Source organism: Pteronotus mesoamericanus, unplaced genomic scaffold (genome assembly GCF_021234165.1).
Source record: "Pteronotus mesoamericanus isolate MK-2021 breed Mesoamerican mustached bat unplaced genomic scaffold, CSHL_Meso_final scaffold_174, whole genome shotgun sequence".
NCBI lineage: Eukaryota > Metazoa > Chordata > Mammalia > Chiroptera > Mormoopidae > Pteronotus > Pteronotus mesoamericanus.
Window position 1 is genome coordinate 26194404 of NW_026555309.1, and position 18855 is coordinate 26213258.

General features: G+C 33.8%; 1 protein-coding gene across 1 annotated transcript in view; it reads right to left on the reverse strand.

Moving 5' to 3' along the window:
* NUDCD1 (NudC domain containing 1) overlaps nucleotides 1-18855 on the reverse strand; it is a 53654-nt gene that overhangs the window by 21123 nt on the left and 13676 nt on the right. Inside the window, exons 3-6 of the mRNA XM_054590398.1 lie at nucleotides 12684-12869; nucleotides 9419-9599; nucleotides 5751-5933; nucleotides 1681-1885 (exon numbers count right to left, since the gene is read on the reverse strand). Coding sequence (XP_054446373.1) covers nucleotides 1681-1885; nucleotides 5751-5933; nucleotides 9419-9599; nucleotides 12684-12869 — 755 coding nt within the window. The remainder of the gene's footprint in view (nucleotides 1-1680; nucleotides 1886-5750; nucleotides 5934-9418; nucleotides 9600-12683; nucleotides 12870-18855) is intronic.

An 18855-nucleotide genomic window follows, 5' to 3' on the forward strand; every position in this document is an offset into this window, starting at 1 on the left:
TCCAATCAGTCCTCTAACATCTTCGAGGTACGCACTGCCATGATGTCAATCACCAGAGAACAGTTTGGCCAGTTCTAGAACTCTACAAAGGTGGATCAGTGTGTCCTCCTCTGTCTTCAGCTTCTTTATCTCCACATAATGTTTCTGAGATTCATTCATATTGTCGTGTTTATCAGTAGTTCATTCTTTTCTAATTGCAGGGTAGCAGTCGATGGTATGAATATACTACCATGTTTGCTTATCCATTTACTTTTTCATGATCATTGAGCTGTTCCCATTTTTTGGCTTTTATGAATGAAGTTGTTATGAATATACCTTCACACATTTGAGGAGGGGGTTGTTTTCTTTTTTAACATGCATTTCATTTCTCTTGGGTAAATATCTAGGAGTAGAATGTCTGTCTAACAAGCAATATATATTTAACTTGGTAAGAACCTGCTAAACAGTACAAGTTGCCAGTGCTCTACATCCTTGCCAAAGTTTGATAATGTCAGTATTTTCTTTTGCCATGTAATGGTGTCTCATCTGGCTTTAATATGTATTTCCCTAATGACTACTAATGATCATTTTTCCATGTGCTTACTAGGCATTTATACATCGTCTGTTGTGATGTCTCTGTAATTCATTTGGCCATTTTAAAAACTGGGTTATCTTTTAGTATGAATTTGTAATAGGGCTTCTTCATATATTAAGAACATAAGTCCTATATGTTTGATATCTGCACTAGGAATACCATATCCCTGTTCATGGTTTGCCTCTCTTTTCTTAATGGTGTCTTTATAAGAAACTCTCTGTTTTGATGTACAGAAAAGCTTTGTTTGAAATTGAATTTATCATTTATTTTGGATGTGTGTGTCCTGAACACACAATTCACAGAAGAAATGTAAATGGATTATTTACGTAAGAAAATATTTATTATCCACAATTTTTAAAAGAAGTATGAACCATTCCACTTGTAAGTATTTACACACATGGTCCATGTATCCTGCACATGTGAAACGGTATTGATAGACAGACAGACATATACAGTTATAATTGTAGCCAAGAGTGGAAACAATGTAAATGTCCAACAATAGAGGGCCATTCTTTAAAAATGATTATACAGTTGACAGAGTAGAATTCTATGAAGCCATAAAATAGGATAAAAATATTATGCATTTTTATAGAAAGCTCTCCAAGATTTATTGTTAAAGTCAACAAAAGCAAACTGTAAAACAGTGTGTAATATGTGTTGAAAACTTTTTTGTTAAAAAAAGAAAATACTTAGAAGGCCTGGTTGGAGGAAGACTTACCACACCCTTTATATATCTTACATTTTAAAGAATGATAATGTATTATCTAATCAACAAATTAGAAGCTGTAGAAAACATTATCTCTATTAAAAAGTTTAAAAAGTGCAAATTAAAATAACCATTTTCACCTATAAATGATTATTATTGTATCCAGAGCTGCTAAGGAAAAGCACTACCATGTAATGCAAGCGACAACTATAATTATTATCTTTAATGTTAACTACGATTATGTTTTGACATAATTCCAATTTTAATCCACCTTAAAAATAATCAGCAATACAGACAGACCAATTATAGTATTCACTTCTGAGCTAACTACTGTGGAAAGAATAAAATTAAAACGATGAATAATAAAATTTTAAATATACATAAAACAATAAAAAAATACCTATTATTCTCTTTAATTATCCATGTGCTGCTTTCATGATCAATAGATGAAAAAAGATTTCCTTCCAGAAACTTCTGACCCTTCAGCATAATGTTGACATGATCAGGTAAAAAATGTACTTGAATGTCCTCCTTAGTACTGTCTTCTGGAAGTCGTATCGTGATTGTCAAATCATCTTCAGTCTGTTGCCAGTAATACAGAGGCTCTATTGGGAAAAGAAAAATGCATGATGTAATAAAAGTTGGAGAACAGAACATGCAAAATTAGAAAATATGAACAAATACCTATCTAAAGGAATCTCAACATATTTACTAGTGATCTCACAAAAAGTAATTATAAACACACAGAGACCTCTTTGAGGAATTTTCACTCAAAGAGTTACAGCATTTGCACTGGACATTTTGCTCTTCCAGGCTTACATAAGTATTCATAAAATACTAATCATACCTGGCTGGTGTGACTCAGTGGATTGAGTGATGGCCTGTGAACCAAGGGAATCGCCAGTTCGATTCCCAGTCAGGGCACATGCCTAGGTTGTGGGCCAGGTGCCTAGTAGGAGGCACATGAGAGGCAACCACACATTGGTGTTTCCCTCTCTTTCTCCTCCCTCCCCCTCTGTCTAAAAATAAATAAATAAATAAAAATCTTTTTTAAAAAAACTAATGATAGCAATCCCTGATCCCCATTCCTTCTCTCCCTGCCTCCCAGTCCCTCTTTCTCTCGTTCTCCCTTTTCCCCCTTACACACACACACACTCTCTCTCTCTCTTCCTGGTTCCAAAGAATACCAAATATGACATAGACTACTGTCTGAAACCTCCACCACCACCTTGCTTTTACCCATGTTAGAAGCAAGGCAACTAACTCTGTGGTACAGGAGACCACTATTATTTGATAGGACATACATCCACACAAAAATAGAAGAGTTATTTTCCTTATGAAAGCATTGGCTATTCTACCCTACAACTTCATTGCATGAAAGCAATTTCATAGGAAATTCAAAGGCTGTCAGCATACTTTAAGTATCCAGTAAAAGAATCCTCCTTCCACCTCCTCCTCTATCTCCTCAGCCTATCTCCTAAAAAGCCAGCTGCTGAAGAATCAGCTTTAGACCCATCATACTATAACCATGCAACTAAGAAAATAGGTCCGAAATGTAAAGTGAGTATTTGCCTAATGGCATCCATAAACATTAATCTGTTCACCATGCATCAGGAAAAAAGGGTACACAGTGGTTACGAACCAGTGCTCCAGAGTTGACTGGTCCTGGGTCAAAATCCTGGCCGAATCACTTACTAGTTTTGGTAGGCAGTGTTATCTCTGAGCTTCATTTTCCCAATCTATGTAACAATATTACATACCTCTAGGACTACTGACACTTAACATATATAAAACATTTAATATCAATCCTGTTACCTCAATGTATTATGAATTCTCATTAAATGTGGGTTATTATTGTTTTTGTGCTGTTTTATGTAAAAACGTTGGTACTAGATATGCTCAAAGATATAGCATAAGTATAGTGTATCTTTTAAAGGGTCATTTTTATTTTATGTTAAAAGATTTAACAAGCATGATATTATAGAAATAAATATAAAACACACAAATTTTCTGGATAAAATTGTTACTTTGGGGTCATTTTACCCTGCATCATATTCCTTTAAATGGCCTCTCAGATCCTCTCTTTTGCCTTAAGTAGTACTTTTAATATGAACTCACTGAAAAAAACTTATAGCTTGAAAGACAAATAACTATAAGCTCCTTAAGGCAAGTAATTTGTTTTATTAGTATTGTTGTCTACTGCAAAAGTTAACAAGGCAATTTATACATAATCCTCAATGTGTAACTTCTGCCAGATATGGGATGGCAGGAATTTGCAAAATCACATGAACTTTTAGTAGAAATTAAGAAACATGGACATAGACTAAAGGGAAAGTCTGAATTTTTAAATTCTCTCTCCACTGAATGTATACAAACACCTAAACACTTTTTCTCAGTTGTAGGTTGCTTTGACTGACTTTGTATGTTTTTAGAGATCATTTCTTAGATCTTTCAAAGAAAATACTATTATTCTTTTTTAAAGATTTTATTTTTTGAGAGAGGAGAAGGGAAAGAGAGGGAGAGAAAGAAACACCAATGTGTGGCTGCCTCTTGAGTGCCCGTTACTAGGGGCCTACCCTGCAACCTAGGCATATGCCCTGACTGGGAGTCGAACTAGTGACCCTTTGGTTCGCAGGCTGGCGCTCAATCCACTGAGCCACACCAGCCAGGGCAGAAAGTACTATAATTTCTATAACTATAACAATACTAAGTAGGCAACAGACTAAATGTCTCCTTGAGGTTTACAGAATATAAAATTAGTACATATATCAGAAGACTGTTTAAAAGAAAATAGGCTATAATTAACAAGATATTCATATATTTTTTTAAATTACATTTTTCTTTTATCACTGAGAAAGTCCTATGATTAAATAAATACAGAATAAATTTCCCAATAGAAACTGGGTACAAGAAACTATGGACTGTTTATTATTAGCAGGAAAACAAAAAAATGGACGGGATTTGGAGTTTCCAATTAAAGGGAAGAACAGATATAATAAATTCAGGATGAATTCAAAATACAATGTAATTGTCAAGAAGAAAAACAATACCTAACCTGACAGTGACTTAAACGTGTCCCACCAACTGACAATCTGTCCAGGAACCACATGGTCCTAGCTTCTAGGCAAAATGGCTCCAAAGATTAAAGCATTATTTTCTTCCTTCACAACTGCTCACCTAGGAGTTAAGTTCTTAACACCATGTGGTCTAGAAATATGAATACATGTTTTGGCTAAGCTCTAGGAAACTTTAGCATTACAATTAAGACAGAATAGAAGAATCTATTCCAAAAGGGATCTTAGAAGTAAGAGAACAAAAAACTTCACATTTGAGAAAACCAAGTTGTTAAGAGACTAAATAAACAGCCACCAAAAACAGCTGTTGTATTCTAAGGTGGTATTTATAAGCCCGGGGAAAATATTTTTCAAATTATTTATAAATTTAGTATTTTCAAATACTTTTCAAAAAATTCATTTTTAGAAAGATACATAAAAATAGAAAAACTGTTTATTTAAATAAGTAACAAAAAAAAGGTATATTCAAAGAGTAATGTGTAATTGTTAAATATTGTGAAATCTCTGTTAAAACAATATGCTATTCTTGCCCTGGCTGGTGTGGCTCGGTTGGTTGGAGCATCTTCCCATAACCAAAGGGTTGCCAGTTTAATTTCCGGTCAGTGCTCATGCCTAGATTTGGGTTTAAACCCTGGTCAGGTTTGATCCCTCGTCCAGGAGCATACAGGAGGCAACCAATCAATGCTTCTCTTGCTCCAATGTTTCTCTCTCTCCCTTCGTCTCTCTCTAAAAGCAGTGAAAAAAACAAGTGTCCTTTGACAAGGAAAATACACACACACATGCGCGCTATTCTATAGCTATAAATTTTAGAAATATGAATAATGATTAGAAGAAATATTTATATTGGTGTATATATATTTATACATCTCTTGAATATTTTTAAAATATGTATTCTTTATATACAAATGTAAACTTCTTCTGAAAGACCTTGTTACTCTTTCCATTCTGAAAACATTACAAATCTTCATTCAGTCACTCAGCCTACACAGAAAACCAGAAGTATGTCCCCAAGGAACTTTCTTTGGAAAGGTAAAAACATGTACCTTAGCATACACTTAAAATGAACAGAGTTGAGCTTATTTTGAAAGATTATCTTTAATACTAATATGCCAGCTTCTCAAATGCCAACAACAAATAGTCACTATTTATTTATTCTTTTGCCAAGTGTTTATTAAACACCTAATCAGATAAGCTATGTATTTTAAACATTTTTTGGTAATTATAAAATTATTAAATTAAACTAGTTTCCACTCTTTAGATGGTATATTTCATAAAGATTATTCTGGGAATATATATTTTTAATAATAATAATAATTAAGCATTTATTTTGACCTGGTAAAGCCCATTACATAATTGAGCAGACAAACCATACTTATGTATGTATGCATATAAATACCTCTGATTTTATCTGATATGTCTTCATCCTTATTTTCTTCAACATCCTGACCAACTGGAACACATGTGAAGGACTTGTAGGAAACAATCATTAGACCATTCCCGTCGGGCTCAATAGCAGCATAATTTGGCACTGACTTTCCACGGAGAATATCACGCTTAATTATTTCATATTTTTTATTATCTGAAAGAATATTAAGTATTTTTGAATATAAATTACAAAAAACTATATTATAGAAATAGTCTTAAAATATTTGTATGTAAATTTCAGTTAAAATTAAGTATTTTAAATGTACTATTAAAAGGAATACTGTTGGGTGTCTTTATAGATTCAAAGGACAAAAAAAAAATGACCTAATATTCTGTAAAAAATCCTTATTTTAAAACACTGGATCTGATAAAAATTGTCCTAGATTATGTTATCCAATGTATTAGCCACTGATCACAAGTGACTATTTAATTAAAATTAAGTAAAAATGGAAATTCACTTCCTTCATCTCACTAGCCACATTTCAGGGGCTCAACAGCCACACAAGGCTAGCTGCTAACACACTAAATGGCAGACATATAAAACAGGTCCATCTTGTGGACATTTCTATAGGGCAGCAGTGCCCTAGATCCAAAGTGACTGACTTAACCTGAAATATCCGTCTCTGAAGGATCTACCTTTTCCTTGACTACAGTCTGTCTACTTTCCCAGCAAGTATACGATAGGCATCTTCTGAAAAAGAGCCACAAATTGAGGATAAGGGACAAAGTGAGGTGTAGACTATTTTTCTGCCTGTTCTAGCTACTGATAAGGGGTTTTATTAAAGTGAAATATGCTTAAGCAGAAATGATTTTTATACACATTCAGATATTGTTCTATATGCCTATTATAATGAAACATAAATAATTGTACTTAGAATTTTTAAGATATAGCCCTGGCCGGGTAGCTCAGTTGGTTAGAGTGTCATCCTGATACATCCTGATATACCAAGGTTGCAGGTTCGATCTCCTGCCAGAGCACATATAAGCAACCAATGAATGCATAAATAAGCGGAACAAATTCATGTTTCTCTCTCTCTCCCTCCACCCCCCACCCTTCCTCTCTCTAAAATCAGTATTAAAAAATTTTTTTCTTAAGATATAAATAATTGTATCCTGAAAGTGTCTGATAAATTAACTGAATTTATTCTCTTATGAAAGTAGATTATTTTCTGCTTTAAAAAGTACTCAAGGATTTCAGTTGAGTCCATACCTTTACTTACACTGTTATTCTATTAAACTGGGTACTACTTGTAAGCTTCACCTTGAGCAGTCAAAACTCATAACTCAATGTCCTATCAGTTATGCATAATAATAGAATCTATTCTAAAAATATCAATTAGTTTTTTTCAAAATCCTCACCTATAGCCACTTATTTATTTCATACATATTTAAGAATAGACTTCTCATTTCATAAATGAATTAAAAACTATATTTCCTACACAGGATTATAAAGGGCAGAGAGTCCTACCTGCCTCTAAAGACCTGAGCTTAGACACTGTATATTTTATAGTGTGACTTTTCCCAACATGTTTGGGACAGAATATGATAGTTAAGTTTCAAGTGAGTTCCATGTAAAAAAGTTGGGAAAGTTTGGATTAAAATTAAATTTTCTTTTTTACTCAAAATTTTTAGAAACTTTAATATGCTTAATATGTAATGGGGATACTGTATGCCCACATTTTAAAACTGGACCACAAATATAATTTATGTAATGCTCCACTCAACACAGTTTAGAAAAATACTGCTGTTATCTTCACTTAAAAATAAAATAAAAATGTAGAACAATAGTATCTGTGATAGGAGGAGAAAGGGAATGAGACATCACGAATAACAAAAAAGATAAAAAGTGAACCACAGAAAGAATGTTTCTATAGTAGCAATAATTAAAATTATTTTGGGGGTGAAAAAAGAAAGGTGAATCTAAATATTTCTGTCCGCCTGAGGCAGGAAACAAAGATGAAGGGAACAGAGGTGTGGGGGTAGTCTGGAGTGCCACTGTGTTCTGAGGCAGTCTGATGCAAGTTCCTGTGGAGGGAGCTAAAGCTGTCACAGAACCCAGGGTCTCAGAGAAGAGATGGGACGTGCAGGACAACATCTCCTATAAGTTGTTAAGTAATTTAATTTAAAAAACAAAGCTTTTATTATCTAAAGCAGGGATATGCACACTACACCTTATGTGTCAAAGAATAAATTTTAAATTTTTAAGTGGTTAAAAAAATTCAAAACAATAATATTTAAATACATGTAGGAATTACATAAAGCCCAAATATCAGGGCCCATAAATAAAATACCATTGGAATACAGCTGTACTCATTCATGTATTGTGTGGCTGCTTCTGTACCATGTGACACAGATCACGTGGTTACCATCTAGCCTTTGTCAGAGAAAGTTTTCTAACACCTAAAGTTTTAAAATACTGTGTTCCGCCAGAGATGAAACTATAACACTGGGTAGAAAAACAAATTACATCAAATACTTCAATGGAAAAATCTAGTAAATTTATTCAGCTTATTTATAAACTATTCTGATTATATATGTATATATGGGTATATACACACACACGCATACACATATATCTATATACATATGAATATATATTTATATATACATATAGTTCATTCTAAAATAAAAAAGCTCTCTTAGAAAAAAATGTTAATAGTTTTTATCAGATTGTAAACTAGCAGCTGTGCTGAAGAAATCTTTTTTCACAGAAATCAATGAAAATTTTAAACTGATAAGTTAAATGAGTAGGTTAATAAAAACTACTGAGAAAAACAACTAGTCATGGAAACAAGATCCCTCAGTGCTCAACAGCAGTGAAAAACCACTTGGTGAGCCAGTAAGAGCTAAGCACTAGCAAAGGGCAAGACCACAACACTAAAGGAATCCTAATTAATTGTTTTTAAAAAAATATAATTTTTAATGTCCAACTTAGAAGTCTGACAGGTTCAAGCAGACTAAAAGTCAGGACTTCCTTATGCATGGAAGCACTATGAGTGAAAAAAAAAACAAAGAGTTTTCCTGAGGGTAGAAACAAATGGCAAAGTTCAACTTAGAATGAAAAGAAATAACAGTTGTGATTTAATGAAATAAAGGTATTCATTTCCATCTAGGCAGTTATATTTGATTTATATTTCAATTATACAGTGAATTCTAATTAATTTACATTTAATTTTATATACAGGGTGGGGAAAAAAGTAAGTTTATAGTTCTGAGTATGCAAAAGTTTATCCTGGTATAATTTATTAATTATTGTATTATTTTACATATGAACTGTAAACAGACTTTTGCCCCACCCTGTATATATGAATTCTTGTGCACACAGGTGTATGTATACAAATACATATACACATATATTCTTGCATATATTAAGAAATATATTTTAAATTCTTTAAAAATTATATAATGTTTCCTTTTATACAAAAAGGTATAACTTACTGGGGAAGCACATTATTAATTTTTTATAACCCATATCTAAGGAGAAATCATCTATACATATTCATTCTACTGGATGGCAGGTATCAGAATCATAACCCAATACTCAAGAAAAAGCAAATACCATTTATAGGAACAGCTCTGTACTTCAAACCTACAAAATTATGGCAACCACTATGGAGGGATTCAGAATGTCATGTTTACCTTTATTTTTCTTACTGATAGTGACCCACTCCAAGGAAACAAAGAAACCACTTCCTTTCATGTCTAATTCTTCTTTCTCTACTCGAAGAAGTAGGGTAGCTATTGAATGTTCTTCAGTTTTCAGCAATGAGATACTATGAATTATAATAAAAGGATTCCCTAGCTCTTCATTAAACATAATCTATAGGAAAAAAAGAGATGACACACACAAAAATGTACTCATTACATGAATGCATATAGCAGAAGGAATACACAGAATTTTGACAATCCAACAATTGGGATACTACTTATTACAAAGAATATAAAATTTAAAAAAGCCTTTAAAGGTTGCAGGTTTAAATACAGTTCCTCAAAGAACTTCTAAAAAATATTTAACAGAGAAAACTCATTCAGTATTCTTGGCTTAAAAACAAAGAAAACAACAGGTCATTGACACAGCATCTAAAGGAGAAAGAGAACTAAAAGCACTGTCCTAGAAATGAATTATCAAGTGAAAACAGTGCTCTATACAAAAGGAGAGCATGTGAGCAGGTTAATATTATTCATTCCTCCATCTCTTCCCCTCTCACATATGATTTATTTCTGCTTTTTTCCTCTTAGTTTCTGAATACCATGCATGCATGTGTGCGTGTTCCTTTTCCTGTTATTTTATTTTGTCTTTCTGTATTTTCTGAAAGTTTACAAAGTAAGAGTCAAAGGCAGTGAAAAACAAATCACTAAAACTTTCTTATTTCTCAAAAACAAAGGAATCCATTTAAACAGTATAATTCAACCAACTCTATTTAAAATGTAATACTGAATTTGCTTATAAAAAAGAAAATCTAAGCATCATATGGAGACACAACATCTTAAATTTTTTTTGTATTACAAACACATAATGTAAAAGACTATCATATTTTTATTATAGTAAGTACTAAACAAGTTTTAGATTGATTTCTAAACAAGATATTCAAATAAATGAAAAAATAGTTGGGAAAAAAAATCTAAAAATTAGCTCCCTTAAAAAAAAAAATAACCTGTATCGGGAATCCCTTTATAATGTGCCCCTACTTGAAAGCCTTATAAAGAAAAAGTGTGCTTTAATGTTGTCAATTTTTCTATGTATTTGAGCAACTCTGTCAAAACTATTCAAAGCAGATGCCTTTGGATCCCTTCTAAAGTCTTCCATAAACATGAAAACAACAACAAAATCCTCAAGTACTCAAAACAGAGATGATAAAAGACAGGTTTTTAGACGGTTGACTGGGTTTTGCTTTTGTTTGGGGGACTAGAGGAGACAAAAAGGAAGAAGGAAAACTAATGAGTTTTGCCAGGTCCAAGTAGCTAGTTTATTGTTTTCTTCTCTTTCTCTTTCCTGTGCACAAAAGAGACTGGAAGGAGCCCAGAGAGGTAGATACCTGGATTTTTAAAAATGGTCAGGCTGAGGTTTCCAGTCTCCTGAACAAGCCCAGCAACTCAACTACGATATTGTTGATGTACAGCCTCCCATCATATGAGAGGCAAAATATTTGGCAAGCAGACTGTCTTCTTTCTGTACTTAAGTCATCACCACCGGGCTTTCTCGGCCCCTTACGCCCTCCTGCACCCCAACCACGCCCACCTTCAGCTAGCTCTCTGTTTTACCAAATTCCCTCAAGTCCTAAAACTCTCTTAAATTGTTTCTTTTAAAGCAATGCCTATCCCATGGTATCCCTTTCACTCAGTTAATGCCTGAGTCCCATTTCTTTCCCATCTGCTCCAACTCCCAATCAAAACTATTACTAACTGAAAACATCTCAGAGGGTGCTTATTTCATTACAGCAATGTATAATGAAAAAGAAGTAGATATAAATTTTTAATTGATTTTAGAAATATTACTGAAGGCTTAATATGTGCCATGAGAATACACACAGCAGAAGTCAAATGGATTATAAACCACTATGAATTTCCTTCCTAGTTAAATATGCAGTGTCATTTTAAGCTGAAGGTATTTCTCTTCCTGCTCAAAACCAAGAGAGTCAATACAGCTTTACAAAAGATAAATTCTCATTCATGTATTTCCTGCCCATCTTTTCCAAACTCCTTCCACTGTTTCAGATAAGTGTGTTATATACATCACCTCAGTAAAAAAAAAAAAAGAAAGAAAGAAAGAAAGAAAGAAAGAAAGAAAGAAAGAAAGAAAGAAAGAAAGAGAAAGAAAGAAAGAAAGGGAGAGAGGGAGAGAGGGAGGGAGGAAAAAGAAAAAAGGAAATAAAAAGTTATTACAGGAGGCCAGAGCAGAAAATGTCACAATGTCCAATGACTACTTGGAAATGTGACTGCAAAAGCCTGCAAAGTCTCTGGTAAACAGGATATTATTGTTCTGGTCATACATTTTGTTTCGGTTTGTATTTTTTAACATAATTCAATTTGGTATTATACCATGTAGTATAACTTAGTGAGAAAAGTAAAACATTTTTCTTCTAAGGCCTTTTTGATTTTTCTCAAATAATTAAAAGCCTTGATAAATATATATTGGACTGATAAAAATATTTTATAAGACATAAATATATTAAGTTCATATCTCTTTTTCTATCCAGAACTAAAGACCAGCTGAAATGTACACAGTCACAGCATCACAATGTTCTTTTTAGTATAACTCAGCATCAATCTTTTCCACGTTCAACAACTGTGGCTCTAGAGAAATTAATCCCTTATTTATTACTATTTATTCCTCAGATTTAAATCTGTTACCTTGTGTTAAGAAAACGGCAAAACAGTAAAAATGGCATCTTAGCAATTGGTACATTACTGCATTTATGTTGTAGTGGATTTTCCTAAGTAGGGAATACTCTGGTAAACATACCAGTTAGCAGAGTGGTGCAATGGAAGCAAGCTAGGCCCCTAAACATACCAGCAAGTGTAACATGAGAAGAGGAGAAAAGATATGCCAATGTAATTTTCTGGCCAACTCTTCTCCAAGAGGAAGGCAATGTCAGTGTTTAGTGTGCTGCTTTACATATATAAAATCAATAAAATATTGGCTGAAAAAAACAAATACAATTCTTGACAATTGCATTGACCCCAGGTCCAAAGTGGAATGGTTAACATATCAGTTTTGTAAAAGACATACATGTTATAATTTAATTAGAGATATTCAAAACATTACTTATAATTAAAACCAAAAGGTCACACATAAACTGTCCCTAAAAAGTATTATTTCAAAATCATGAAGGTCCTTAATTTATGTATTTTCCAGCCTTTGAATATACCTACAAACAAACAAACAAACAAACAAACATCTCACCTCCCATTTTTCAGAAGCACTGTTGCCACGTTCACCTGTTTCAATGAGATATAATCTTCCAGTTCCATCTGACAAGGTAACCCAAGTAGAAGATGTGAAATGGACAGATGCACAAAGCCGATTGTCGTACGCAGTCAAATCTGCAGGAAGTCGAAACACCTCTCGGGGTTTTCCTAAGGCAGTGTCCTAAAAAGCAGCCAAATAATATAAATGAATCCCTCCCTCTCCTTGGCCCATACACACACAGAAAAAACACGTTCAGTGTAGAAATTACTCTCCTCTTCAGGAGCAGGTACCTAGTTGCCCTCCCCTGGAGTAGGCGCTGTACTACTGACTCACTGCTCATAAACCAGGGCAGAAGTAATGGTGATGTGCCTTCTCAGATTACCTCAAAAGAGGCTTCATCTATTTTGCTCTCCCTTGCACAGCACACGGTAGGCCCGCACGGGGAAGAATCGAGGGCTCGTGACAATAGCCAGCATCCTGCGAGTGAATCCTCTTGGGACTGTATCCTGCAGCCCTAGTTAAGCTTTCACTGCAGTGCTGGCTGACATGGTACTTGACTGCACTTCCTTGAGAAAACATGAGACAGAACCACACAAGCCACTCTCTAATTTCTGACCCGCAGGAACTGTGAGATGACAAATGTTTATCATTTCAAGTCACAGAGGCTTTTTATTAAAATACAGTTGACATACAATATTATATTAATTCCAGGTGTACAGTATAATTATTCAACATTTATATATGCCTAGTGATGTGATCACCATGATAAGTCGCTAAGTTTTGAGGAAAGTTGTTGTATAGAAATAGATTAACACAATGCAGCAATCTAGTCTTTATTTTTCTCTTAAGTTTAGAGTTAATGATCAGCATTTTTAATTAATGAGAACTACCACATCATGTTCTAAATGCCTACATAGGTAACCTGTGGTATGAAAACACCACATTTAGACTATTAACTTAGGCTTTTGTTAACACATTTTTATTGTATCCATGTCCTCATAATTTAAACCTGTAACATGACTGCATCATTAAAATGTTTTATAAGAAAATATATTAAAAGGCCTACACTTCAGGAAATAAACTTCCTCTCATACCTCTACTCAATAAACTTCCTTACACATTATATACAATAATTTTTGTTGTTTTAGTTTTCAGTTAACAGTTTTTCCTACAGGACAAAAATTATCCTTGATTCATACATTTCATTCCCCACTCCTAGGAGTGTTTAGATCAGTGTATTAGTAAGATTTAAGTAAAATATATTCAGTATCCTCACTAGCCTCAAGTTTTTTAGTTACCCATTGTTTCTAAAGCATACGATTTACTTTTTCTTGAAACAGCACCTGTCCTTTTTGTATTCATATTTTAGTGATTTACACAACATTGAATTAAATAATTCAATGAAAAACCTCCAATCACCCAACACAAGCCCAACCTAGACCTGGCTGAGTAACTCAATCGGCTGGAGCATCATCCCAATATGCCAAAGTTGCAGGGTCCATCCCTGATCAGGGCACATACAAGAATCAACTAGTGAACGCACAGATAAGTGCAACAGCAAGTAAATGTCTGTCTGTCTGTCTGTCTCTCTCTGCCTGCCTCTCTCCTCACCCTACTCAATCCCCCTCCCACTCTCTTACTCTTAAAATCAATTTAAAAAGAATTTAAAAACGCAATCTTGTAAGTCCTGTCTTACATCCTCTTACTGAGACACTCTGTGGTTCCCCTGGGTGTGCATTCTCCTTTCAGGCAAAAAATAATAAATCAAATGAGTGTTAACTATAACCAAATGGATTTATATACCGACATAAAAAGACCTCCAAGACAATGACTGTAAAAAAAGATGCAGAATATGTACAGTACAAATCCAAATACGTTGAAATAAACAAACGTAGTGATTTGACAACACAACGTAAGGTTCTGGTCTGTTAATAGTGTTTACCAGTAGAAGAAAAATTAAGATTGGATTGAGACTGGTGGTAGGGAATGATGAGGTTAAGGGAAAATTTTCCCTTTTTGCTTCTAATAACATCACTTGACTATTTTTTCCTACTGAGCAATTTATGTGTAATATACATAATTTAAAGATATTAATAAGTAAAGTGGGTCTTTTCCTCAAAACAGTTGTTTAAAAGTAAAGCTTTACAGTGATCTCCACGCATGCCCTTTGCTGCAGCTAACCTAGTTGAACCCTTGTCAGAGAGAATGCAGAGCTAAATTTGTTAAGTCATTATTCTTCACTTTATACATAATTATAAAGGTTATTTTCAGCCATTTTCTTTTAAATACAAGGTTACACATGACTGAGATTGTTAGAAGTCTAGCAGATAAATTAGTGCAATGTCCAACAGAATGATTAAAATATTCAGGGATGTAAATGTGAAGCCAAATTAAATTAAAATGCAAAAGAAAACATACAGTATTCTCCCTTACTTAAGTCAAATGATAGTTTAAGTGAAAGCAACCTGAATATTCCTGACTTGAAATTTATTTCTCAAATGGTACATTTTAATTTTTAAGTGGACTGTACGCCATAAATTATTTTCTTCTGTAAATCTTACAGTGTTAAATTATTTTTTAATAACCTCCACTGACAGTTTTGCCAAGTGTTCTCATAACACTTTATGTAATTGGCATCTATAAGGTCCTGGTACCACCTGATCATTTTCTTCTAGGCAAAAAAATGTTAATGTAACTATGTTCAAGGTTGCTGAAAATCATTCTGAGGTAACATTTCACGGCTGAATTACAAAAGAATTAAAATTTCAGTGATAAATGAAACACTTACAGAATGGCTATAATGTAGAAGCATGGTATTAAATGAAAAGTGCTTTGACTTTTTACCATCTTATTTAATTATTACAAAACCATATGAAGCTGAAATTATTACCCCCATTTTAAGAAGATAAAAAGCTGTTTCAAAAAGATTAAATACGATGCCTGGGACTCTGCTCGTAGAAAGGACAGGGCCAGCATTCGAGTCTGATCGACTCCACTCCGAAGGCTGATGTGCTTCCTGCAGTCCACACCGTCGTGAACCACTTCCCAGCTGTTCTAAACAAATGACACCTCAGACCTCACCGCAATTTCCAGAATGCTCCTCCTCCAAAAACTCTCACTATGAATACGACTACTATACTCAGTTTTTCTTCTTGCTAATATGTTATACTACAGTATTTTCATTAGATTTTTAAGTCAATAAAACATAAAAATTATGTGTACACATTGTATATAAATGACACTATAAATAGTAAATAATAATATATAAACCATATATATTTATAGAAACAATCTTAAACAGGAGTTTAGAGACCTCTTAATTTCATCTACAAGGAGACAAGTTCTGAACTTAAAAAACATTTTTCTAACATTTATGAGAAATCTATTTCTCAAAGGGTACATTTTAATTTTTAAGTGGACTGTATGCAATAAAATATTTTCTTCTGTAAATATTAGAGTAGTAAATTATTTAAGTTTAAAAAATTATCAAGCAATATTAAATAAGAATACCACTTACTGGTATTATTAAACACTGACATTTAAAATTATGCCCTTTTAAAAGGAAGTGATCTTTTTCTGGGGAAAAGCTTTCATCACTAATAACTTTTAACTTTAAAAACATCTTCCATTTTCCTTTTTTTTGTTAAAACTTTAAGAAAAAGGTGTTTTTAATTAATTGTTGTTTGAGTAATGTCTCTATGTAACATAAAACTTTCAAGAAAGCATTAAGCAGACAGTTCCAAGAACTTACTCCTCCTTTTATCTTTTTCTTTAACTAGGAAAAAAAATGACTCCATATTAATAAACTCAGCCATAGAAAATACACTGAGATTCAGGTCTAGAGATACACTGTGAATACACTGGCAGACATTTGAGTTGGACTAACATGCAGTTGTGACCTGTCACTCCAAGACACAGCCTCATAAAGGCATGCTGGCACAGAGAATCGAGCAACTCTCCCTGGATCTTCAAGTGCAATTTAAAAAACACACCACAAGATGACACTCTTCTTAGTAGCATAAACTAGTTTTTCGGGTTACTGTGAAAAAAACAATGACAATTAATTCCCTAAATATTAAGAAAATGAACAGATTAAAATAAGCTGTAATACTATAACAAAATGATAAAAACTAAATTTTAAAAATACTTGTTTTTTGAATTCCTGGGTATTTTTGGTATTTCTCCAAAATTATAAGCCCACAAATTGAACTGATTTAGAAGTAAATGCCTTTACAAATCTGTGTGTTGAAATGCTGCCACCTGCTGGCTTCTGACAAAATCTAAAGTCCAAACAATGTGTGAATTTCCTTTCTTGGGCCCCTACAGCCTTCACTTTAACTGCAGCAATGTTTTGCCTAGACTTAACAGGGTGAGCATTTGTACACCAGCCTCAGGAAAAGAGCCTCTCTGGGATTTGAGCATGTGTGTCTTTGACTCAAAAACAACAACAAAAAAATCAGATAATAAAATGGATATTACAACTGTTTTCTGCTATAAGAAAGCCAATATGCAGTTCAGTGGTTAGTACTCTCCACCTGCCCCCGCCCCCGCCCCGAACTTCAAAGAACAGATAGATATCCTTTGCTGCTGATCAGAAAAATAGTAAGAAATGAATGTGGCATACCTCCGTATCACAGGTGCAAGGTTCTCAAAAATTGATCACTGAAACACAGTCATTTGAACTGCTTGACAAGATGCAGATTCCCAGACCAGGACCAATCCTAATATACTGAACCAAAATCTTTGGAAACAACAACCTGAAATTAGCTTTTGTTTTGAGGAGTTACTCCTAGTGATTCTCATGTGCAATACAGTTTGAAAAACAAAGATAAACTGAATTAATTAAACAGAAAAACTAAAACAACTCCAAATGTGGTTCTTTAAAAATCAAATAATAGTAATACCTTTGAAAGTTTGATTAAGGATCAGCCTTACACCTCTTAGACGAGAAGCAAAAGGGCTCCTCTGTAGGGACACACCTGCCAGCCCAGGAGACAGCACTTACAAAAACAAATACCTGGGTAGGGGATCCTCACTCAAACATACAGTGGCACTTAGCAGTTGGAAAAAAAAGATATACGGTAAGGTCTTTTAAATAGAGGATCTAACAAACTATTTTTTAGAATGCATTTTATGTATTTTCAACTAAATAATTCAAGGATTTTTATCATTCAGTAGGTAAACAGAATACATATGAAATGCAAAGAGTTCAGGGGTGAACATAATTAAGAACTACGAAAGAAGGCAACTTGTAGAAATGTTCCCAGAAGTCATCATTCTAAATTAGTTTCCTTAAGTGAAACTGTTTCAAAAAAACCTTTTGATTTTATCAGAAGCTAAACAAATTTGAATGTACATTATATACATGGAAAGGCACAGACTGCCTTGAACATGTATGAACATGTTCTGAAAGAGGCTGTTATTTCCATGTCAAGTTCAAACTGGGAAAGAGAAGGAAGAAAGCAGTTCAAATTCTACTATAAATTAGTAAAGTGGAAGGGACTTTACTGTGTATACTGCAGCACTGCCAGTGCCTAACGCAATGCGTAATATATAAGTAGGCATGCAATAAATATTTTGAATGTTAGTAAATAATGTGTGTGTGTATGTGTGTACACACTATATATGTGCTGAGTTAGACTTATAAAAGTCAATGTTCTTCGAGAATCTTGAGATTTTAGATTTGTCTTCCTAAACAAACAAAACAAACTAGGATTTTAAAAACATAAAAGCCCTTAATTTTAAAAGATACAATAAAATACAAACTATGGCCTGGCTCAGTGGATTGAGCTCCGGTCTGCGAATGCAAAGGTCACCAGTTCGATTCCCCACTGGTAGGTTCCCAGTCAGGGCACATGCCTGGGTTGCCCGCCAAATCCCCCATTGGGGGCAAGACAACCGATCGATGTATCTCTCACTCATAGATGTTTCTCTCTCTCTTTCTCCCTCCATTTCCCTCTCTCTACAAGTCAATAAATAAAATCTTTAAAAAAAAAGGAAACTATGCACAGCCAGATCTGGTTATATATGACTATGTATGCACAACATAACACACATGCCTGTTATAGAGCCTTTGGCTTGTATGTACACACTATCCAAAGTTTATAGTGCATATAGGGTATATGTGTAAATAGTGTCATAAATGAGTCCACTGACAGGCAAAGAC